The 24,023-nt window shown below is 37.8% G+C and overlaps 2 protein-coding genes across 3 annotated transcripts; one reads left to right on the top strand and one right to left on the bottom strand.

Moving 5' to 3' along the window:
• Positions 1-267: 267 nt before the first annotated feature.
• Positions 268-2,387, bottom strand: LOC107275783 (desmethyl-deoxy-podophyllotoxin synthase). Of its 2 annotated transcripts, none has more exons than XM_015761013.3 (3): positions 1,926-2,387; positions 1,269-1,805; positions 268-1,174 (listed from the first exon to the last, which is right to left on the bottom strand). In XM_015761013.3, exons 1-3 carry the CDS (start codon positions 2,376-2,378, stop codon positions 548-550), a joined length of 1,617 nt encoding a protein of 538 aa, XP_015616499.2. In that variant the 5' UTR covers positions 2,379-2,387; the 3' UTR covers positions 268-547. The 2 variants fall into 2 exon arrangements, with proteins under 2 accessions (XP_015616499.2, XP_066161863.1); XM_066305766.1 differs by having other exon boundaries at positions 1,959-2,385.
• A 12,532-nt stretch (positions 2,388-14,919) lies between these two features.
• Positions 14,920-17,130, top strand: LOC4350978 (uncharacterized). The gene is made up of 3 exons (XM_015762420.3): positions 14,920-15,326; positions 15,810-15,833; positions 16,853-17,130. Exons 1-3 carry the CDS (start codon positions 15,001-15,003, stop codon positions 17,088-17,090), a joined length of 588 nt encoding a protein of 195 aa, XP_015617906.1. The 5' UTR covers positions 14,920-15,000; the 3' UTR covers positions 17,091-17,130.
• The last annotated feature ends 6,893 nt before the right edge of the window (positions 17,131-24,023 follow it).

Below are 24,023 nucleotides of genomic sequence, written 5' to 3'. Positions count from 1 at the left end.
TTGAATTACAGTGAGAATGTGAAGTACGGCGTTGATCATGGTACTGAAATTATCGACCAAGATTTCTGCTGGGTTAAAGAATTTTGTTAAGGTGCCAAATGGAATGGCAAAATAATCAATCTAAAATTACAGTGTGTTACTTTTGTTGCATAATATTTTTGAGAATTAATTTTCCAATGAGTTTAAGTTGAACCAATTATTTTTTATAATTTTCTTAGACACTCAAATGAATATATGATTCCTAGTGCATATAAGAGCCAAAAACAATTAAAATAAGGCATGCACATGGAGAGGTGCTGACTTTATTTATTGCCACATTTTCATACACATGATTTACTGGGTACACCTATAGTGGTATATTACAAATATAAAAGTACAAGTGCATTTTAACAAGGATAATACATGTTTTCTAATGCAAACATGTACTGGGACCAACGCTTGTAATTGGGCAGTGAATGCAGCAAGTTTGTAAATTATTTATTTAACTTGCATTGGTTCAAACTTGTACAGTAGCCCTTGTAAATCACCAGCTACTGACTGGTAGCTATTACATGTCTACCGGTAATGGATGGCGAATGACTGGAACAAGCGAAAGATCATGGAGCCGCCGTGCGATTGCCCCCATCTCCTCCTTCATATCAAGGTTCCCAAGCTCCGTCCCATCAGGAAGCTCCCAGTCAAAATGGTACAAGAGACTTGCTAGCACAAGCTCCAAGTTCACTAGACCAAAAGCTATTCCAGGACATATCCGTCGACCTACTCCGAATGGCATGTACTTGACATCGGTTCCATAGTAATCAATGTTTACATGCTCGAATCTCTCTGGGATGAACTCTTCTGCTTGGTCCCAGTACATAGGGTCCCTACTTATAGCCCACATGTTAACGAGTATCATAGTTCCTTGAGGCACATCGAATCCTAATACCTGGCTTGTGGTTCGGCTTTCTCGTAGGAGCAATGGAAGACCTGGAGGGTGCAGCCGGAGCCCCTCCTTGATGACCAAGTGTAGGTAACTTAGATTTTTTAGGGCTTCCTCTGTAACTTTGTGATGTTTGCCAAGCGCTCTTCGAACCTCGTCTTGTGCCTTTTGCATCACTCTCGGGTTCCTAACGAGCTCAGCCATAATCCATTTCAGCGTCGTCGCCGTTGTCTCGCTGCCCCCATTGAACAAGTCCTGTATGACACATAGCCGAATTTTCATTTTTTGCTTAGTACATGAATTTTGAACTTAATTAGCTTGGTAAATTTTATGGTTTTAGGATGCTTACTCCGATTGTTGTCTTGATGTTATCAGTGGATAGCGGGAAGTCACCTTTTCTCTGGATCCTCAGGAGTACGTCAACCAAGTCCAAGTCCTCCTGGTCATCCGAGGAAGATCTGTTCTCTTGGTGCTCCTTGATAATGATGTCCAAGAACGCGTACACCTCGTCGCGATGCCGCCTCATCTGGCGAGGCCTTCTACTGATCAGCTCGGCGAGGCGCGACGACGGGTAAAGATCGGGCAAGCTCGGCGTGGCGAATAGCTTCACACCGCGCTCTAGCAGCATCAAGAACCTGTCCCGGTCCTTGAACCGGCTCCCTATTAGGGCGCGCATCGTCGAGTCAGCCGAGTAGGCCGAAATGAGCTCGCTAAGGTTCACGGCGCGCCGCGCCGGCGAGGCCGCCGCCACCGCCCGGAGCAGCCGGCCGACCTCCTCCTCGCGGATCGGCCGGAAGGACTGGACGCGCTTGGCGCTGAGCAGCTCGACGGTGCAGATCTTGCGGAGGTTCCTCCAGCTATCCCCATAGGGCGTGAAGACGATCCCCTGCGAGTAGGGGTGTGAGTGTGGCTAACCCGTGAAACCCACTTATAGGCTAAAATAAGCCGCGAACCCGTTTATTTTAACTTATAAGTGAGTTCGCGGCTGACCCATTTACACCCCTACCTGCGAGCCCTCGGGGAAGACCAGCTGCATTACCCGGGTGGAGGGGCGCGTCGCGAAGGCGAGGTCGTGCGTCCTCATGACCTCGCGCGCGGCGTCCACCGAGGAGGCCAGGATAACTTGGAGGCCGCCGAGCCGGAGCCGCACGAGCGGCCCGTGGCGCAGCGCGATGTCGCGCATGGCGTGGTGCGGCGGGAGCGCGCCCATGAGGTGGTGCAGGTGGCCGATCACCGGGAGAGCCCACGGAGATGGCGGGAGCCGGACGCTACCGCCATCGCGACGACGCATGGAACGGATGAGGAAGAAGAAGAAGAAAGGGGCGATGAAAAGCAAGAGAACCAGTAGCTGTTGGGGGAGGTGAACAAGCTGATCCGCCATGGCTTGTGTTGTCTTGCACCAGATCGATACAAAGTTGCCAAAATTTTTGTATCTAAGCAAAAGAGAGTTCACTTGCATTTGGTTTGCTCTTGCAGTTCAGCAGCTTGGTTGTTTATATAGTCCATTCTTCAATAGCTCGATCTGCACCATCAACTTGTTGGGCCACAATTTGGTTTGATGCTAGAGTTTTTAAAAACCACACTTTGCAACCACATAATCGCACATGGTAAATACTTAATTATTTGCTTGTGTCTTGCCTATGTTGTGGCTCACAACTTATATTAGAAGCCACACCGTACAAAATTAGTGGGTTATTAGCAAGTAAAAAATAGCTACTTCCTTAATTATTAGTCGCCCGGTTTTCTTTTATATATGTACCAGTATCTAAGTACACTTCTAGCATTCACGCACAAATGTCATAACCTACGCACACTTACACAATCTAAATTAAGGTTTCAAGTTTAATTAATTATTAGTACAAATGATCGAAGTGTAATTTTCAGTTTGCGTTGTTTTTTTTTTATTTTCTGAATAATTATTTAAGCATTATTATCCTGCTTCATATATACTGATAAGAACTTATGCCAATACACTTTTTTAAGTTTTAGGACAGAACCTTCTCGCTCCTTCACCACGAGATAATTACACTACGCCAGATCCTCACACCTCTGACGGCATATCTCTGACGGGCAAAGAAAACGGTCACTGATGAAGGTCACCTTTGACGGGTCCTACGGGATGCCGTCATCGGTGAGCCATCCGGCCGCGGCCCGTCACAGGTAACTAGTCATCTGTGACGGGCCGGAAGTGGAAACCGTCGAAGGTGGTGTAAACCTCACCTATGACGGGTTTCATTTTCAACCCGTCACAGGTGATTAGTCACCTGTGACGGATCGCAACCCGGATGGCCGTCAAAGGTGAGGTAAGGCCGGCTTCTCCACTACTTCTCTCGATTTTCTCCCAACGGGGCCCACACCTAGAGGAGATAAGACCGGTTCTCCACTTCTCTCGATTCTTCTCTCCCTCTCCACTCGCTCTCCCTCTCCCTCTCCCTCTCCCTCTCGATTGTTCTGCAGCTGGGCGGGAGGGGAGGCGCGGTGGCGGCGCCGGTCCGACAGGGGCGGCGACGCCCTCCCCTCCTCCAGATCCTGCAGGAGCAGAAGGGAGGCGCAGGGGCAGCGGTCCGGCAGTGGCGGGAGGGGAGGCGCGGCGGCCCGGCAGTGGTGGGAGGGGAGGCGCGGCGGCCCGGTGGCGGTGGCGCCCTCCCCTCCTCCAGATCCGGTAGGGGCTGGAGGGGAGGCGTAGGGGTGGCAGCCCGGCAGTGGCGCAGCGCGAGGGAAGGGCCGAAGGAGGCAAGGTGGAGGCTGGCTTCTCCACCGCGAGCCGTTCTTCTCGAGGGCCAGCCTTCGCCGGGAGATTGCAGGCGCCGGCGGGATCTGGAGCTCATGGCCGGATCCCAGCCCCAACCACCGGATCTGGCGGAGCCGCATCCATCCCCATCCTCCTCCCCCTTCTTTCTCCTCTCCTCCCCCTTCTCTAATTTCTAGATCCGGTGATTCTTGCAGCGACAGTGGCACGGTGCGGCGGCGAGGTGAAGAGGGGCAGCGGTGCGCGGCGGCAAGGCGGATGTGGAGGAGACACCCCTCTCCCCCTTCTTCCCTCCTCCCCTTAGAAAAATTTGCTCATGTGTGTGATGGATTTTGTGAATGTGTGATGGATTTGTGCATGTGTGTGATGGATTTGTCCCTTACTGTCATGGGTGATAGATTTGGAATTTGGGAATATATGTGATATATTTGGAAATGCAGGGAAATTTTGTTATGCAAATTAGGTTGATGGATATATTGTTGATGAGAAATTTAGGTTATATTTTGGCTAATTTGTGATGGATATATTTTGTGCTGCTGCTGATATATAATTTCTAAATATTGGCTAGCAAATCCTAGGGCTAGCCAATATTTAGAAATTATTTTTTTTCTGGATGTACCTCCTCACTAACGGTTCATATTGAAAAAGCCGTCACAGGTAACCATACCAGTGACGGCTTTGCACATACATGCCGTCACAAGTGACACACCTGTGACGGTTTTTACTCTCCGAGCCGTCACAGGTGAGTCATCTGTGACGGGTTGCAAAATGGCATGGATTAGCGCATACACTTACCTCTGACGGGCCGTAGAGTTCTAGCCCGTCAGAGGTGACTGTCATTAGTGACGGTCCTCCACCCGTCAAAGGTGACTGGACCCACCAGTGACCACTGATCACTGACCAAATCCAAAGCCGTCAATGGTGAGGGTTTGGGTCCGTCACAGGTGACCCTGTCCAGTGTAGTGTTAAAGAAACACATAAATGTGTGAGTTGTTGATACATATTGATCTAGTACTAAAAGAGTGTCTCATAAACAAGACAAAAATCTCAACTGCTTGACAAATAGAGATAGTCTCAAATATTAGTGAATAGCATCTTTGGTTTTCTTGATGACAATATATATATATGATAAAGTTATGCATGTACAATCGTGTATGATCTGTCAGGATCATTTTCATGAATTCAGTACGATTTTTCTGTTGACGTTGTGATTCCTAAGATGAATAATTAATTTAGCGCGTGCGATGATTGATAAGCCATGCATATGCATCCGGCAGTCTCAATTATTGGTCTAATCGATCTACATCACATAAAGAATACTATCTCCATATTTTAATATATGACGCCGTTGATTTTTTTATCTAACGTTTGACCATTAACGTTTGACCATTCGTCTTATGTAATTATCATTTATTTTATTATGACTTGATTCGCCATCAAATATTCTTTAAGCATGACATAAATATTTTCATATTTGCACACAAATTTTAAATAAAATGAATGGTCAAATGTTGATCGAAAAGTCAACGGTGTCATACATTAAAATTAAAATACAGAGGATACAGAGGGAGTATATTATACTATCAACAAAACTTGAAATGAACGAACCACATTGACCGTAGAGGGCATAAAAATATCTATTTTGTCTTATCATTACATATTACGAAGATAGCTCAAAATAAAACTGGCACTATATTCAAAGTGGATGTTCAAGGGCATGGAGAATAGTGTGATGACTGAGATGTACTGTTTAGGACAGCTATCTGAAAGCCCGTGCTTAGCTATGGGTAAAAGATAATATATTAATGTGTTATCCATCTTTTAGCTGTGATTTTTTTTATGAAAAAGTTGAAGTTTTAACTGTCATTAATACTATCTTTAAATTTTAAAGGAGTATGTATATGCATCATATCATGATTATGACACTATCACAGCACACAGGTGGTAGGTAACATGTTTGTGCAAGCATCTTTTTTTGAACCGCTTACAAGGTCCTATACAGCAGCAGGGTCTCGCATGTCAATTTCACACCCACTCGTAAAAATCAATTTTAAGACTCGACTCTTTTAAGTAACTGCCCGAGACAATGAATTTTTGGGTTTTTTTAATTTTGTAGGTGCAAAAAAAACTTAAATCAACCGTTTTCACCCATGTTTTTTTGGGCCACCTGTGAAAAAGAAAGCTAAGGTCTGTAAAAATTATTTTTGTAGTAGTGTCATGGAAAGAGAAAGAGTAGAGAGGTGATTGGTGTTTGTTGATTAATTAATTACTATATGGTCTAATATATAGCTTAAATCCACCTATGCTATTGTAGAATCAATTCATTACTCTAAGAATTACCACATTAATCAATGAAAATGAGATCAATCTTATCATGATGTGGAGGTTCTATTTAGGCGTATACAAAAGTTTTGGACCTGTAATGTGGAGGATCTAGCTTTTTACGCAATGTTTTTTAAAAAACATGGTATAAATGCAGACGCTCACAACACGTGCACACACTCACTCCTATAAATGTACGCACTCACATCCAGTGACGAATTCAGGATAAAAATAGATGGTGGGCTTAATAGAACTGAAATCAGAGGGTGTCGGTTAAATTGTTGTTAAACAATTAATAAATATTGCTTTCTTATGCTTTGCAATTTGCAAATCTACCAAACAAATGAAAACTACGAGACATAAAGATCTTTTTCTAATAAATCCCAATGGCCCCATCATGTCATTCATTAAATAGACAAATAGATTAGGAGTAGAAAATAAAGAATAATCGCTTAGAGGCACAAAATCACAGTAGCTAGCGGAGCAGCGGTGTAGGTTGCCCAAGTGGGTTGTGGGCCTGCCGCCTGTATTATGCGATGCTGAATGGTCAATTGGGCCAAGACACCGAGTGCCTAGCGTACAGCTTCAGCTTATCTTCTCCCCGGAGAAGTATCTGTAGCAATCACCTAATTCGGTGCAATAATGCAACTCTCATTCTACACTGTTGGATCGAGAAATGGACATCCGAGATTCGTCCACGTCATCATGAGTTAAAATTTAACTCGCAGGCTCATGAATTAAAATTTACATGGAAGTTAAATTTTAACTCATGGTGACGTGGACGAATCTCGGACGTCCATTTTCCAATCCAACGGTGTAGGATGAAAGTTGCATTATTGCACCGAATTAGGTGATTGCACCGGATACTTTCCCTCTTCTCCCCTTGTATGACTGTATTGCTCTGTTCCTCTTCTTCCTCAAGACGACTCCACACAGAGCTCCATAAATCGCAGATTGAGATGTGTCATATATACACACACGCACTTGATGTTTTTTTTGAAAATTCGGAGGGTACGTAGGCTAGAGCCTGTTGGAGTCTAGCTGCTGGATTCGCCCCTGCTCACACCATATCCGTATGAGCACCTTTTAAAGACTAGGCCAGCATATCTTGGTATTGACGAAGTCACCACGGACGCCTCGCTATCGACGGTTATATCGTCTACCACTAAAAGAATAATTAACTGAGGACCCTTATCAAATCTAGAATTTGAACACGAAATACTCCATCTCAAAATACCCTAAAATATAAGATGCAACTAACAGAAAGATGAATAAATAATTATATTATCACCTTCTCATTTTAATTACTCTAATAAATAAAATATATGCGCAAAATGTGATAAGAGATCTTGAGTTGGTGGATTTTATAAATATGAATTTAAAAGAAAAGGGATGTGCTATAACACAAAAAAATGTACTACCTTCCAAAATATAACAACACGGCCGGAGTAGTTACACACTGTATTTCGGAATAGAGGAAGCAACTTAACTAACAATAGTCAGTGGTGGAGGATGGGGACAAAATATTATGGCGAAATCCTGATGTCGACGGCAATTAATCGTACAGAATTAATTAAAGTTCACGTGTTAAACGTGCTGATTATTAAATGCCTTAACAGATGATGACCGATTACGTTTAACATATTAATCTACTAGAAATTATCTACCGGCACTACAAGAAAATTGAGCTATTGCCACCAAATTATTACAACAAAAAATAATTCGTAGCAATATATTGTACTATTGCAATGATAATTTTTCTGTGGCAAATAATTATATTTTATTGCAACAATCTACAATCGTTGTTTTATTTAGTACTTTTGTTGTAATAGAAAATGAGATATCGCCACAAAAAATCGTACTGTTGCAAAAAACATGTTCTATCGCCATAATTTTAATTCTTGTGGCAATTTACATAGTACATGATACTTTTCACTATTTTTTTGTTGCCACGATCAACAAATTGGTTGTAATAAAAAATTGTCATCTCATAATTTAACTTAATTTTTTCATATGGACACGGATTGAGACAAATTTTATATGAAAATTATAGCTCTCGACGAGATCTACAATTTTATAGGTGATAACTTTTTCATTTGAAATCTTTTAGATATTCAAATCTATGATTCAAATCTCAGTTAGGTAGGCTCAAATAGAATGATATGCATTTTCCAACTGAATTGATGCGTAGGTGAGTTGGTAAAGGAGAGCACGCATGAAGGATAGGTCTTGGGTTCGAATCCTAGCCAAGACATGATATAAAAAAAATAAATAGATAAATAGATAGGATGATAGACTAGTATTTGAACTTTTAATTTGGTACGTAAAACTAATGCCACATATAGAGTGGTGGCAATAATTTTTAATACAACGATGTGAAGTGTGGCAACATCTAAATTTATTACCACGGCTAGCAATGATTTTAAAATTATGACAACATATATCTATTGCCACAATTTTAGTGTTGATACCACGATTTTTTTCGTGGCAACAAATGATTTTTCTAGTAGTGCGGACAAAGATAAACAATATGTAATATGCATAATACTGGCTTAATTTGTCAAGGTTTCACTTGAAGCAATATTCGCAGTTATGTACTACCTCCCTTTAGACTTTTTCATTGACCATTCATCTTACTTAAATTAATTTAGTATAAATATACAAAATTATAATTTAATAGTATATTTTATTTGATGATAAAGCAAGTCACAATAAAATCAATGATATTTATATAATTATATTAATATAATTATTTTAATATGATAAATGGTCCAACGCTATGAGAAAATTTAACGGTGTTATACATTTTAAAATAGAAAGTATTGAGCAACAAGCTAATTTAACAGCTGAGAAATAGACATCGATCAATAGCCAAGAGGCAAGCGAAGTCATGCTCGCGCTCGCTGGTCTCCACCATGGTTGCTGTCCGGCCAAATAGTGGGGGTCATCACATCATGGCTGGGGTAGGGGGAGTGCGCACACGTATAATTGGTTAATGGTTAAATATGTAGGCCAAACTTTATAAATACAAATATAATCTAAAAACCTGAAAACAATCCTAGAATTTAAAATGATCTGAAATTTATCTACGTCTGACGAGGATATCACTTGCTCAAATATACACTGGTGGAGAAACCATATTTGGTCGGTCGACCAAATTTTACAATAGTCCCGGTTCCATTAAAAACCGGGACTAAAAATGATTTTTAGTCCCGGTTTAAAAAATTTTGATCTTTAGTCTAAAGATGATTTTTAGTCCCGATTCATCCCCTGTCAGATGTATGTCAGGGTGTCGAGAATCTTTAGTCCCGGTTGATATCACCAACCGGGACTACCACTTTAGTCCCGGTTGGTGATATCAACCGAGACTAAAGATCAATTGATCTTTACTCCCGGTTGGTATTATCAACCGGGACTAAAGATCGATCTTTAGTCCCGGTTGGAGTTATCAACCGGGAGTAAATATTTCTCTCCCACATCCGATCGGTTAAGTCCCAGACAGATATTTAGATAAGATTGGAACATCCCCTCTCTTCCTCTTCTCAGATCCAATCCTCTTCCTCCTCCTCTCCCCTCTCTTCCTCCCCTCCTCCCCTTCCTCTTCTCCTCCCCTCTCCTTCCTCCTCCCCTCTACTCCGTCTTCCATCAGCCGGCCGGCGGCGGCGCGGCCGCGAAGGGGGAGGCGGTGGCAGGCAGGAGGCCGGCGGCGGCGGGCGGCGGCGTGGCCACGCGCGTGGAAGCGGGCGGCGGCGCGGCCGCGCGCGGGCAGGTGGCCGGCGGCGGCCGCGGCTGCACGCGGGCAGGCGGCGGCCTGGCGCCAACTCGTTTGTTTGTTTTTTTTTTTAATTTGTGTTTCACTCGATGTATAATTTTTTAGATTTTAGGATTCATTGCATCGCATGGATCTAAGATGTATAATTTGTATAATCTGTGATGTATTTAATTTGTATGTGGTTTTTTAGGATTTGTGATGTATTTGATCTGTGTGTAGGATTTGTGATGTATTTGATTTGTGTGTATAAGTAACTTAATATTTGGGATGTTGATTTGGGGATGTGCATCCCATTCGATTCGGGAGAAAATACATAGGTTAACACTAGCCATTAGCAAATCAACAACAAAATAAAAAAAAGATCTCGAGGAACTGTCGCGAACTGTCGCTTCCCCTCTTTAGTGTTACCAACCGGGACTAAAGAGTTAGTCCCGGTTGGTGTTACCATCCGGGACTAAAGATCGATCTTTAGTCCCGGTTATTTGAACTGAGACTAAAGATAGCGATTTTTAGTCCCGGATTCGTAGTCCCGGTTGGAAAACCGGGACTACAAAGGGTTCTAAACCGGGAGTAGAAAGCATTTCTCCACCAGTGATAACCATACTTATGTTACACATCAACAATTTAAAGTTGTATATATTTTATATTATATTTACTTACTATATGTTTGAACAAACGTTACTACGCTACGAGCTTTATATCAAGGCTTGTATGATCAAAGAAGTTGATTGGGACTAAACCAAGATCTTTTCTAAGTCTACTCATATCTCATCATGTCACTTTTGGTCTATAGAAGACAAGAGATAAATTAGATCTACATATTTTGGATTTAGATTCGGGTCTCCCGATAGTATAAACTTCAAATAAACCGTACCTATCCGTTCATCTAAAAGGAATCTTAATTGGGACCAGGAGTACTTGTCACAAAGCTTAGGACAACAACAATGCACGTATCTTGCCTAATTAGGCAATAAGTAGCGGGATTAAGGTAGTAGGTCTTTGTAAAGTGAGTCTCATGAGGAAAAAGTATCGGTTTTTCACAGTTATTCTTTGTCCAACTCAGAATGCAGTAGAAGCACGTCCTTGTGTTGAAAAGAGATAGATATTATTTTTTTATTCTTACAACTGGGTCATAAACTTACTACTACCACTTCTACAATGCTTATTGCCAGTCATAGGAATAATTTATTGCCTAATACCTTCTTTTTCTTAACATCGTGGACGCCCTTATGGATTCTAAATTAAATGGTTTTGGTCTAACGCCAAAATTCCAACTAGTCTGACTTAGACCTTGGATCTTGTAATAGTGTCATAGGCTAAGCCAAGGGTGGACACCCTAAGGCTAACCCTAGGATATCCCAGTAGCCGTCACAGTTTAGAGTCGGGTTTTAGTTAGATTATTTCTACCAGTGTAGTTTCGTCGGTAGTTTGGTTCGTGGACCCCAACTTTGAGATCTTAATCATTCATCTCCAAATTAAGTTGTAATCTACCTTATTCTTGTATTCTTCGATTTGCATGCAGGGATTGGCCTTCTCGGTTATAAGGTCACCTGGGCAATGCATGGTTGATAACCTTAGGAGACGTGGTATTGCAATAGTAGTGTTCGGATTGTGTATTAATCATAAGTCGAATCATGTGTATCAAGTTTTTACCAAATTGATAGTTATCAATGCCTATCGAAAATTCGGGACCTAGTTTTTCATCAACGTCAACATGAGTAAAGCCTTTACTTCTAATAGAAATTTTACTCATTGTTAAATCTAGGAACAAAAATTTACTCATGGTGATAAATAAATCTTAGATGTTATTTTATGGTAGTTTTCAAGTTTACACTAGTTGAAGGGTTTACACTTCATATTTTCTCATCGTAATTAAAAGCACACACTCGTACAGTCCATGTGGTCTGGTGAACTAGGGTAATTATTGCTCTGCTGCATGTTTGGCATACCACGTATGGCAAGGCCACGTGACCTCGTGGCCACTTGCAATCCACCTCTATGCATTTTTAATATAGCAATTCTACAGTTTTTAACAAGGTATCATGAGTTACCAAAAATTTAGGTAGCAAGAGATATTAAATTTATAATAGAAAAAATGATACCTCATGGTACCTCCTCAATAACCATAAAATTGCTCTTTTTAATATATCTAGTAAGTGTGCATTTATTTAAACAGAACAAATCAATAATTGGATATTTTGTGATTGGCATAAAATTGTTATGGCCTAGGTATACAAACCTGTTGGATATACTTCTTTTCAAAGTTAGTTACTCCCTCCGTCTCCGTTTCAGACTATAAGTCGTTTTAATTTTGGTAAAATCAAATTGCTTTTAATTTAACCAATTTTATAGAAAAAATTAGTAATATTTTTAACTCAAGATAAATATTTTATGAAAATATATTTAATTATAGATGTAGTGAAACTAATTTGATATTGTAAATAATATTATATTTGTATATAAATTTAGTTAAATTTGAAATAGTTTGTTTTTCTTCAAATAATATTATTTAGTTAAATAATATTACATGTGTGAGGTACTAGGGCTGAGTTTAGATTCCAACTATTTTCTTCAAACTTTCAACTTTTCCGTCACATCAAATATTTGGATATATGTATAGAGCATCAAATGTGAAAAAAAAAAACCAATTACACAGTCCAACTGTAAATTGCGAGACTAATCTTTTGAACCTAATTATGTCATGATTAGCTATAAGTGCTACAGTAACTCATGTGCTAATGACGGATTAATTAGGCTCAAAAGATTCATCTCGCAGTTTAGAGTTAGAATCTATAATTTGTTTTGTTATTAGTCTATATTTAATACTTTAAATGTGTGTCCGTATATATAATAAAAATTTGACCAAATTTTTACAGCATCTAAACACGGCCTAGTAAACATTGGAAGAATAAGACTCTAATTGTGGCGTGGCGCCCTGCAGTCGACGCATGAAAATTAGTAAGGCTGTGTTTAGATTCAGTGGTGTAAAGTTTTAGCGTGTAGACACACATTTGAAGTATTAAATGTAGCCTAATAACAAAACAAATTACAGAATCTGCCTGTAACTGCCAGATGAATTTATTAAGCATAAATATTCCGTCATTAACAAATGTTTACTGTAGCACCGCATTGTCAAATCATGACGCAATTTGGCTTAAAAGCTTTGTCTCGCAATTTACACGCAATATGTCTAATTAATTATTTTTTCGTTTATAATTAATACTCCATACATGTGTCCAAACATTCGATATGATATGGTGTAAAATTTTGACAAGGGATCTAGACAAGCCCTAAGTTAGGACCAAAGTATAAGTGAGATGCTATCTGAACGTGGGCCCACTTAACGTATTATCTTTTATGTAAAAGTAGTAGCGTTTCTGACCGTTTTCAATACTATGTAAAATTTGACTTATCTAATTTTTGTTATGTCCTCATCTATATCTGTTCCAAAGCTATAACGGAATATAATCGAGTTGAAACCATCATCTATAACAGCTAAGCCAAACGTTACTTAGGTTGCGTTTAGATCACTACAACAAAACAAACCAAAGGAGACATCTTATTTGTAAGATAGAGACGTTTTATTTTGTCTCGCACAGATAACTGAGACGCTTTTATAAAGCGTCGTAGGATCGTCTCTGTTTGCACCGTCTCAGAATTATGGAGACGCTTTTTAAAGCGTACCTATATTATTTAAGACGTTGCTAGAGACGTGTAAATTGCATCTCTATAAAATATAGAGACTCTTTTATATAGGCACGCACATCTTAATATATTTGATATTAATGCTTTCATCTGGGCTCGAACACAGCACCTGCAGGTTGCAAAGTTCATGCACTAACCAAGTCATTAACGTGACAATCTTGAAGGTAAATAGATAGTTTTTTTTATATTGCAACTCTGCAAACATGCGTCCTGTAGCGGTACTCTTCTTTTTTAATCTAAGACTGAATATTAAATATTTATTTTTTTTTCCAAATAATTATAATATTATTATAATGGTATTTGATGATGACGATTAGGAACAGTGTGTTTATTTTCTTCTTTTTCTATATAAATAATTATATATTATCTAATAACGATGACACGGATATAATAAAAACGTCTCAAAACTCATTTCTTACACATGAGACGTTCCAAAAACGTCTCAATATTCGTCTCTAAACGATTTAATTTTGTGCTAACATGTAAAGCGTCTTAAACTATGTCCTCAACTAATAAAGCGTCTCAAACATCGTCCCTATTTCAATTTCACTTATAAAAAAGAGACGACTTATAGAATGACTTAAGTGAAACGTCTTAAAACAATGGTTTTGTTGTAGTGGATCTAGGGATGAAAAATTTAAATTTTATTGTGTCACATCGGATATACGGATATACATTTAAAGTATTAAACGTAGTCTAATAACTAAATTAATAACCAAATAAATTACAGAATCCGCCTGTAAACTGCAAGACGAATTTATTAAGCCTAATTAATCCGTCATTAGCAAATGTTTGCTATAGCACCACATTGTCAAATCTTGGAGCAATTGGGTTTAAAAGATTCATCTCGCAATTTAGACGCAATCTGTGTAATTATTTTTTTTTTATATCTAATACTTTATGTATGTGTCCAAACATTCGATGGGATAGGGTAAAAAAACTTATCAGGGATCAAAACATGCCCTTCATTTGTGATCACATATGTAAAGATTTCCCTCCTGACCCCTAAAAGGTACTAAAGATATATGCAGTTAAGCTGGAAGCGACTTGGTAAAAATCTAGGCAAAATAAATGCAGAAAAGATAAATGATTTATGAGATCAGCGATGCGACCAGTGATCCATTTGGTGTTACGTTGCTATTCTAAATACACTATAGCCGATTTATAATTCCAAACAGTAAGGGCATGTACAACCCGTCTCCTCGCCCCGTCTGTGTGTTGATGATTTTGCAAAAAAAACCCGTGCACGCGCAGAGACGGGCAGCCCGGCGCCTCCCGACGTGACCAGTTCATCCCGTTCTCCCAGGTGGAGTCGACGCGAGCCCACGCGCTGTAGAGCGCCGTCGTCCCCAGGCGACGGGCGAACGGATCCCGCGTGCGGCCGCGCTCGCCCACAAATTTCCCAGGCAACCACGCGTGCTGTTCTCCCGCGCTCTGCTCGCGAGTTGCCCCAAATTTCTTCGCCCGCCCATCTGCGCGGCCGCCATCTGCTCGCCCCCCATCTGGTATTCTCGCCGGAGTTGGTGCGGCGGGATGTCCACGCCCGGCGCAGCTTGGAGTAGGAATGGATCGAGGACATTGGATGCGGCGGCGACGGCCCCAGGCCGAACCCTAGGTGTCGGGGCGGCGGCGGCGGCTCCCTCATTCGGTCGGGGTTCTTTTGGTCACGCTGTCGGGCTACCACCGCCGCCCCATTCTCGCGGACGCAGTCACGGGTCAGTAGCGGCAGCGACGACCGTCCCGGCTTTCTCCATTGATGGTTCTGTCGGAGGTGACTTCACCAGCTCAATTGGTCCTCATGCATCGTCTCAACCTTGGTTTGATGCGGCCGGCGGTGATCCCTCATCTCCTGGATCATGGTAAATCCTTGTTTCATTGCTGATTTTGTAGTTGATATTAGGCATTATGAATCTAGATAATTTTGTAGTTGATATTAAGCATTGTGAATCTGTAAATCCCATACTGTTGTACCTGGATCCCTTTTATACCATATTTTAACAATGTCCAGAAGTGATTCATTGAACTCTTTGTTAGATATTCAACTGATAAATGATTATCATAAAAATGAGCCCATCAAGCTTCTGTGTCCAACATATTGTACTCTTTGTTAGTTGTTCTTAAAGAGTAAAAATACCCATCAAGCTTCTGTGTCCAACTGATCATTTTAAGCTAATTTCATATTTTAAGCTAATTTCATGTTAAGCTTCTGTGCCGAAATCATTTTAAGCTAATTTTACCTTCTAACCCTTCATAAATACAGCCACAATAGTACTACTACTGCATCTGAATTTTATTTGTAGATGGACCATAGAAAATTTCATGTTAATTGCAATTTCCTGCAGGGACCAAGATGTACGTCCACACAGGTTGGCGTGAAGCTGTGATCACGTTAATTAATGAACAGCAATTTACAGTATTTTTCCTAGCTAGCTACTGCGCACAGAGACAGCGGTACACCATTGTCGCCAATATTAATGCCTACCACTATCACACTTGAATCAATCAGCTTTGATGCTACACCCCCTCGTGCTAAAATAAATTCATTTATGGGTTTTTTTTGTCCAACGATCGATCGTTTGTCTTATTTGAAAAATTATAAAAAAATTAAAAAATAAATCATGCATAAAGTACTATTTCTGTTTTATCATCTAATAACAACAAAAATACTAATTACAAAAATAATCGAATAAGACAGACAGTTAAACATTGGAAAAAAACACATAAATAAACTTATTATTGGAATGGAGGATGTTGATAAATAAGTGAAGGAATAGTTGATAAATCAGGGATATGCAATCATAGAAACTATACTGTGCTTTGCTAGTTAGTTCAACTTATACAGTAATTGGTAGTATGATTTATTTGAATTAATCTGGTACTTTTATTTGTAGCTTTCTAATTAATGGCTTCGACCGCTACTGTTAATTTTTTTAAAAAAAATTATGAGTCCATTTTTTTTTCCATTCGTAGCTTTCAAATTTACGTGTTCGACCGCTACTTCAAGATTGCACCGATCGGGCATTAAGATTGCGAGTCCAATTTTCAAGTATGCGTCTATCGGGCATTAAGATTGACATTGATACCATCATCAATAGGTTCGCATCTAAAAATCGGAATTTCTAATTAAGGTAATATGCATCAAGTTTCTTACATTACATGAATATTGCTTTTGGATGCTCTTTAATTATTTATTCATGAAGTTTTGTATGCGTACTAGTATATTAATATTAAGTCGCACAACACCCGTGCGTTGCAAGGGGATTTTAATTAAAAAGCTAATATAAACACTTTCAAATAATCATTTTGTAAATAATCATTTTGTGCATATGTTTATTACTGACACGTGTGCTATCTAGCCTAATACTGTCAATTTTTTCCTTTCCAGAGAAGATTGGTGCAGATTGCTACATGGTGGTAGATTTGTCACCGACCAACACTATACTCCCTTTTTAATTAAGGTATATCTAATATGTACTTTCTCCATTCTAAAATATAATAACTACTACTGTTTTAAAAAGCAATATTATATATATTATCGCTTTTATTCGAATATTGGTTCCATCAATAGGCTTTCCACTCATCCCATCCCTTTCCCATATATACCCAATCTCCTCCTAATATAATAAATCAGCCTAACCTATTTCAGTGTAAGAAAATTATCTCAGTAACCCACTTTATACATGGTCACGTTGTAAAAAAAATTACTAGTGGAAAAATATTATCATCATAATAAGATTTTTAATGTTGGTTCATATTTTTTTTCTACCGAGAGACTAACGAGAGACCCAGTGATAAATAATTTACCACGATATATTTTCTACCTGAAGGGGTCAGAGTAATAATTTTTGCATCAGGAGGGGAAGGAGAGGATAGCAAGAGAATATTCGATAAAATTAATACCAAGATAAGTCAAAGTTATGCTGGAAAAGGTGAGAGTAGTAATTCGTTTTTTACATTAGGGGGAGAGGGATTGAAGGAGGCGGGTGAAAACGGTATGAAAATTTTCCAACCGTATCGATACCATTTCCGAAAAACTAATATAAAAATAATAATTTTATCGGTGGTTACTGTTTTCAAAATTTTGTTTTCATGACCGTTTTAAAAGAAATAATAAAATATGATACTGGTCCTGACCATTAATTTCTGACGTTAGAGAGGCTAGCGATAACCAATGTTCGGGTAGATATAAGGCCGTGTTTAGTTTTCCCCTATTCCCAACTTTTCATCATATCATATCACATTAAAAACTTTTCTATACACATAAATTTTCAATTTTTTTTCTAAACTTCTAACTTTCTTCAAACTTCCGATTTTTTTCAGGAACTAAACACACCCTAAGAGTAGTTTTTGTCACATCACCAGGATAGTGCAAGAGGGTAGAGGAGAGGAGGAGAGAACAGTTGGGTGCTACTTGTGCAAGTTTGCTCTTCCAGTTATCCACGGCAACAATTAACTTAAATTTTTTCATAACAATTACATATATACTTTGCAGGAACTGTAGCTAGCAAAATTATCTTCATTTGTAATTATTATCATAGCATAAAACAATTTACCCTACATTACCACGACCAATTACATACTTAAATAAGTTTTCAAAGAATTTACTCAGCTGGAAGTCTACTTATAATAGATTAGTCCATAATAAATAAATATTATCATGATAATAAATATGAATTCCGTTTTACTTATGTCATAAATTATGTGTGCGTGTTTTCATTGCAAAATAAAAAACTAACTATGCATATCTCATACTTCTTTTGTACCAAATTACAAGGGTTTCTATGCGTATCATAAAATGTCATCCCTCCGTCCTAAAATATAAGCATTTTTAGCTATAAATCTAGATAACTGTGTGACTAGATTCATAGTTACAAGTTGTTATATTTTGATATGGAGGTAATATCTGGAACGAGGGATGTGCATATAAATTTTAGAAAACACTTCGAATTCTTTATACTACGGAACGGATGGAGTTCCATAATTTTACCTTTAAGATTACTAACTCGTTCTCTCATACACATTTTGCTCCTTCTAGAACTTCAGTCTTTTAGCAAGTAACAAAACTAATTCCCGTTAAGAAAATATTAATAAAAGATGTGTACTCCCTCCGTTTTATATTGTAAGACTTTCTAGTATTATCCATTCATATAGATGTTTATGAATCTATATGAATGTGAGCAATGCTAGAAAATCTTACATTGTAAAACGGATGAAGTATTTATGTTGGAAATGTACAAACTAAATCTCTTTGAAGTAGATATACAATGTGTAGGGACTTGAATGTTAATTTACAATACTTTAAAATAATGAGTGTGGCCATATAAAACAGGGACTTAAACGGAAAATGTACAATTTGCTACTAATGTTTATTTGGATTATTCTACAAACGTGTGTGACTCCGAACTGTCACATGTATTTGTTTTGTTTTGTTAACTCAAATTTTAAATCGTTCGTAGTAACAATTGAAAATTAGGTGTTAGGTATTAACAGCTCCAATCCACATCATCTATTTATAGTAATGTCATTATCTTAAAAAAATGCAGAGTTAGGTAGTGTCGTTATCTTAAGGTATATGAATATAGAAATATATCATGAGTCACAATTAAATATAATTATCATAGTTGGTATAATTGGATTATCAGAAAACAGATACTCCCTCCATCCCCAAAAGAAAAAAAAACTCAGCTTCTGCCATCTGAATTTTGTCACACAAAAAATCAACTTCGGCCATCCTACCCTCAGCAGATAAAATGGCAAGTTTTATTTTTAAATACCCTTTACCTGTCTATTACCATCACTACTTTTTTCAATAACGAGTGACATTTTAGTTATTTTTTACTCTTCACTATAATTTTACCTTGGGATGCTAGGAATGATGTCTTTTTGATAGAGGGAGTTGATCTAAGGAATAAAACTAAAAAACATACTGTCACCATCATCGTTGCCGCCGCCGCCACCACCACCACCATCATCTTCGCCTTGCGTACATGGCTATCGCACCTATCATTAAAAGTGTAGTTTTGCATTGTTCATATCCAACGTTTAACTATTCGTCTTATTTGAATTTTTTAAGTAGTATTTTTGTTGTTATTAGATGATAATGTAGATAGTTTCTTGTTGTTCGATCCTACAGATAAAACATAAATAGTACCTTACTCCCCTCCGGTTCTATAATAATTGATGTTTTAGACTAGGTTGAGGTCAAACTTTTACAACTTTGACCAACAATAACTTTAAAAATATTTAATTTAAAGAAACTAGATCAACATATATAGATTTATCTTTCAAAACACTATAATAAAAATAAACATGTATTTATTGATTGTATATATTATAATAGAAAAATAAGGTTAAAGATATATTTTGTAGACCATGTCATTGCCCAAAACGTCAATTAAAATGAAACTGGAGGGAGTATGTGTGACTATTTTTTAAAATTTTTCATAAATTTTTCAAATAAGATGAATGGTCAAACGTTGGACCTAAATACCTATAGCTGTACTTATTTTGACACTGAGGTAGTACATGTTAGCATTGTGGCTGTTTTCTAGCGAAATTGCTAATTGGTGCAGACGCGCTGGATAAATATCTAGCGAGTGTTTCAGTTTCGGCCATCATTAGCAAGGCCCAAGGCCCAAGCATACTTCTATCTTCTTTTCATCCGGCAGCGCCGGCGCATGCACGTGCATATGTGCTAGTATAGGAATCGAGGCAAAGAGGCAGTACGGCATGTGAGGCAAATCAATCTACAATGTGACTACTGTTATAATTCTTCATTATTAGTTCTATTTTTTTAATTAGGTAACGTGATTAACATATGCACTCATATATGAAAACTTTCAACCCCTTTTTTTAAACATTCAGCTCAAATTTGAAAATTTCAACTCAAAACATTGAAGCTTTCAACCTAAAATTTGAAGCTTTCAACTCAAATTTTTGAAAACTTTCAACTGAAAATTCAAAATTTTCGTCTGAAATGTCAAAACTTTCAAACCCAAATTTTAAGACTTTCAAGCCAAATTTTGAACTCGAATTTGAAATTTTCAACTCAATTATTTGAAACTTTCAACCTGAATTTTAAAATTTTCAATTCAAATTTTCCAAAACTTTCAATTGAAAATTAAAAACTTTCATCCGAATTTGCAAAACTTTCAAATCAAAACTGAAAACTTTCAAATCCAACTAAAAATCAATTCCAATTCTAGAACTTTCAAATCCAAAATTCAAAACTTTTAATTCCAAGTTTCAAAAGTTTCAACTCTGAATCGAATTTAAATATTCATGTTAGCTAGTATTTATTATCGTTAATCATGCGATTAATGCAAATCACATTATTAGCATCAGCAGGAGGGGGCAGCTTACACGGGTTGATTGGGGGATTTTTATTTTTGTCACCAACAAGAACGGGAAACTCGCAAAAAGGGAAACGAGAAATCACCAATTACTAGTCTGCTCCACGCTCTGGCGACATGATCTTTTCTGGCGCGCGCGCGCGCATTAGGACGAGATTGCTAATCCGCGCAGACGCGCCAGATTAGCAAGTCGCGCGCGTTTTGACCCCGCCTCGTCTCACGCATAGATTTTTTTTTCGTCTTATCCCCTTTTTATCTTTTCCGTATTTTTTTTCTTCTTCCACATCAGGCGTTGGAGGTTAAGCACATGGACCAGTACGCGCGATTAGCACTAATAATGGTGCTAAGCATATAGATTAATCTAATTATAGATTTTATTATCAAAATAATATATAAATAGTTAAGTTGAAAAAGTTTCAGAAATATGATGAATTTTTTCAAAATTTGAGTTGAAAGTTTTCAAAAAATTGTCTTGAAAGTTTAAATTTCGAATTGACAGTTTTGAAATTCGAGTTGGAAGCTTTCAAATTCAAGTTGAAAGTTTTCAAATTTGAGTTAAAAGTTTTCAAGTTTTGACTTAAAAGTTTTCAAATTTGAGTTGAAAGTTTTCAAGTTTTGACTTGAAAGTTTTCAAATTTGAGTTGAAAGTTTCAAGTTTTGACTTAAATGTTTTTAAAATTTGAGTTGAAAGTTTTCAAATTTCGGGCTGAAAGTTTTCAAATTCGAGTTGAAAGTTTTCAAAATTCGAGGTGAAAGTTTTCAAAATTTGAATTGAAAGTTTAAATTTTGAGTTGTTTTAAATTATGGGTGTGACTTTTAATTGCAGAAAGTTTCAAATTTCACGTAAATCTTTAGTAAAAAAGAAACAACCTCGTGAAAAAGAGGAAAGATTAATTAACACAATAATCAGAAAAGTAATTACGTAAAAGCTACTAATCCAGCGCTGCGGCACACCACGTTCGCAAGTCTCTCCACTATTTTCTTGTGTCGAGAAAAAGGGAAGTGGGCCGTAACGAAATCATGCGCGAGGACGTGGGCCAAAACGCACGCTAGATCTCTAACCAGCGTGTCTGCGCTAATTAGGAATCCCCGCATTAGGAGCCCCCGTTTTCTAGAATTTTTGCTAACTTCTACTCCCAGCGTGTTTAAGTGTTGATATTATTGACCTTTTGGCTGATGTTAAATTGTTCGTTTTTGTTTGATGAATTTTTGTGCTAAAAAATTCATAGAAAAAATAATAAATTGTTGGGCATTTAATTTTATACGTGAATATTATTTGCAACCCAATTTTACTAAATACATTAGAGATGTGTCTATGACGTGTGGGCCCAGAAAAATTCAAATATCACACGATGTCCGAATATAATCAATATTGGACTCGTTTTGTTGTACATTTCAAATAGAAAATAATGGTTCGAATAGAATTCAAATTTGATGCAAAATTGAAGAGATATCTAAAGTAATGAAAAAACTAAAGTTGTTCATCACCTAGATGTGCCACGTCATGGGAAAATTAGAACCGTTGGATGCAGCCAGATATTAAACAACAGCCGATGGTTCTCAAAATAACCAAAGTAAAAAGCTTGGTCAAGGGACTTCGGAAGTCAACTGGAAGACTCGTGAATCCACCACGGTAATATCCGAAGACCCACCAATATTAAAAGCCCACGTGTCCAGCATAATATATAGGGCATCACGGATATAGCCCAAAATAAAAGAATAAGTCGAATTTCATGGATACCTCTTTTAATGAACGAAGAATGTTTATTTCTTCCATCATTGAGCCAGGTATACTTATATAGCATAAACCTTTGGATTTGGTGTGAACGGTTGGATTAATAATGAAGATCGATCGTAGGAAGAGTCAGGAGACTTCCATCGGAGAGATGAAACAGAAAAGACAAAAGTAATAAAAATCCATTCATGGGGTACCGTCACGTAAGAGAAATAAAAAAACAACACAGTTAAACTTAATTAAAATAAAAGCTACTACTACTAAATACTCCCTTCATTCCAAAATATAAGGCACAACCACCCTTAACCCAAAGACCAAGAAATAATTATTATCATTTTATAGTTTGGATCATCATAATAAATACTAATGCATGCATCCAATAGGATTAGACAACATGAGAGTGGAGGATTTAAAAAATAATAATTTAATGAAGAAGGTGTCATGGTTAATTGCATGCTTGCATGTATGTCTTATATTATGGAACATCTAAGAAAAGTGGTTATAACTTATATTATGGAATGAATGGAGTAATAGTAAAAAGAGCACTATAATAACTCAAAATAAATCATCGTATTCTTTGCCCACCTAACAACATTTAAATATCTTCCGCTAACAACATGGTACTCTAACTCCTAATATTATCACAGCCTATATCTTCTATGTGTAGTTAGTATATAATACCTGTAAATCTCACTCTTTGGCAAAACTTAAATATAGTAGTTCCAATAGCTGTAATTACCTAATTAAATTCTAACATATATAATTATTACAAACGATACGCATTTAAAAATGCAAGTCATAGTCCCAATTATTATAGATCTAATTACCTAATTAAATTTTAACATATATAAATGATCGGATTTGCTAGAAAACTTCCACAAATTTTTTGCCCCTGAAACTTTCAGATTTGTCACCATCGGATCGCCTCGAAACTTTTGTATGAAGAAAAAAAATTGTTACAACTAAATTTTCACATATGTCACGTCTAACCAAATCATAGTTAAATACAAGTTTTATATAAGTTATATCGTAGTTACTAATATAATTACAGTGTACTTACAATATAATTATAGTACTTCAATTATAATATACTTACATATCAAAGTTTTTGACTCAAAAAATTTACGATATTCTTTTGTACTCCCATAAATGATACTTACCGTTACCGTTACATATAAAAGTGCAAGTCATAGTCGTACGAATGTACGACTTAATTGGCTAGTACGCTTGAAAAGAGAAGAGATCAACTAGTACTAGCAGTATACCCATTAATCGGTTTGTTACTTCACCGGTGGGTAATTATCACTGGTAACAAAATCAAATAAGACGTGGGGCCCACCGTCATCAGCCATGTTAATCTCAGTGATTATCTCCAACACCAGCAACTCTATCCGCATGCATCAGGTGGCCGGCATCTGCATGCGTCGCACTTATCTGCAGTAGCAGATCGATGAGGCCAAAACAGATTA

This window comes from Oryza sativa, chromosome 11, assembly GCF_034140825.1.
Source record: "Oryza sativa Japonica Group chromosome 11, ASM3414082v1".
In the NCBI taxonomy this organism is placed as follows: Eukaryota; Viridiplantae; Streptophyta; class Magnoliopsida; order Poales; family Poaceae; genus Oryza; species Oryza sativa.
The sequence above is the reverse complement of the archived record's forward strand: the minus strand, read 5'-3'. Positions and strand labels throughout refer to the sequence as shown.

Coding starts and splice junctions, on each gene's coding strand:
- LOC4350978 (XM_015762420.3), top strand. CDS start 15,001: ATGTCCACGCCCGGCGCAGCTTGGAGTAGGAATGGATCGAGGACATTG. Junction 15,327..15,809: donor CCCTCATCTCCTGGATCATG/GTAAATCCTTGT, acceptor AATTTCCTGCAG/GGACCAAGATGTACGTCCAC. Junction 15,834..16,852: donor CAAGATGTACGTCCACACAG/GTTGGCGTGAAG, acceptor TTTCCTTTCCAG/AGAAGATTGGTGCAGATTGC.
- LOC107275783 (XM_015761013.3), bottom strand. CDS start 2,378: ATGCAAGTGAACTCTCTTTTGCTTAGATACAAAAATTTTGGCAACTTT. Junction 1,806..1,925: donor TCTTCCCCGAGGGCTCGCAG/GTAGGGGTGTAA, acceptor CCCTACTCGCAG/GGGATCGTCTTCACGCCCTA. Junction 1,175..1,268: donor ACATCAAGACAACAATCGGA/GTAAGCATCCTA, acceptor TGTGTCATACAG/GACTTGTTCAATGGGGGCAG.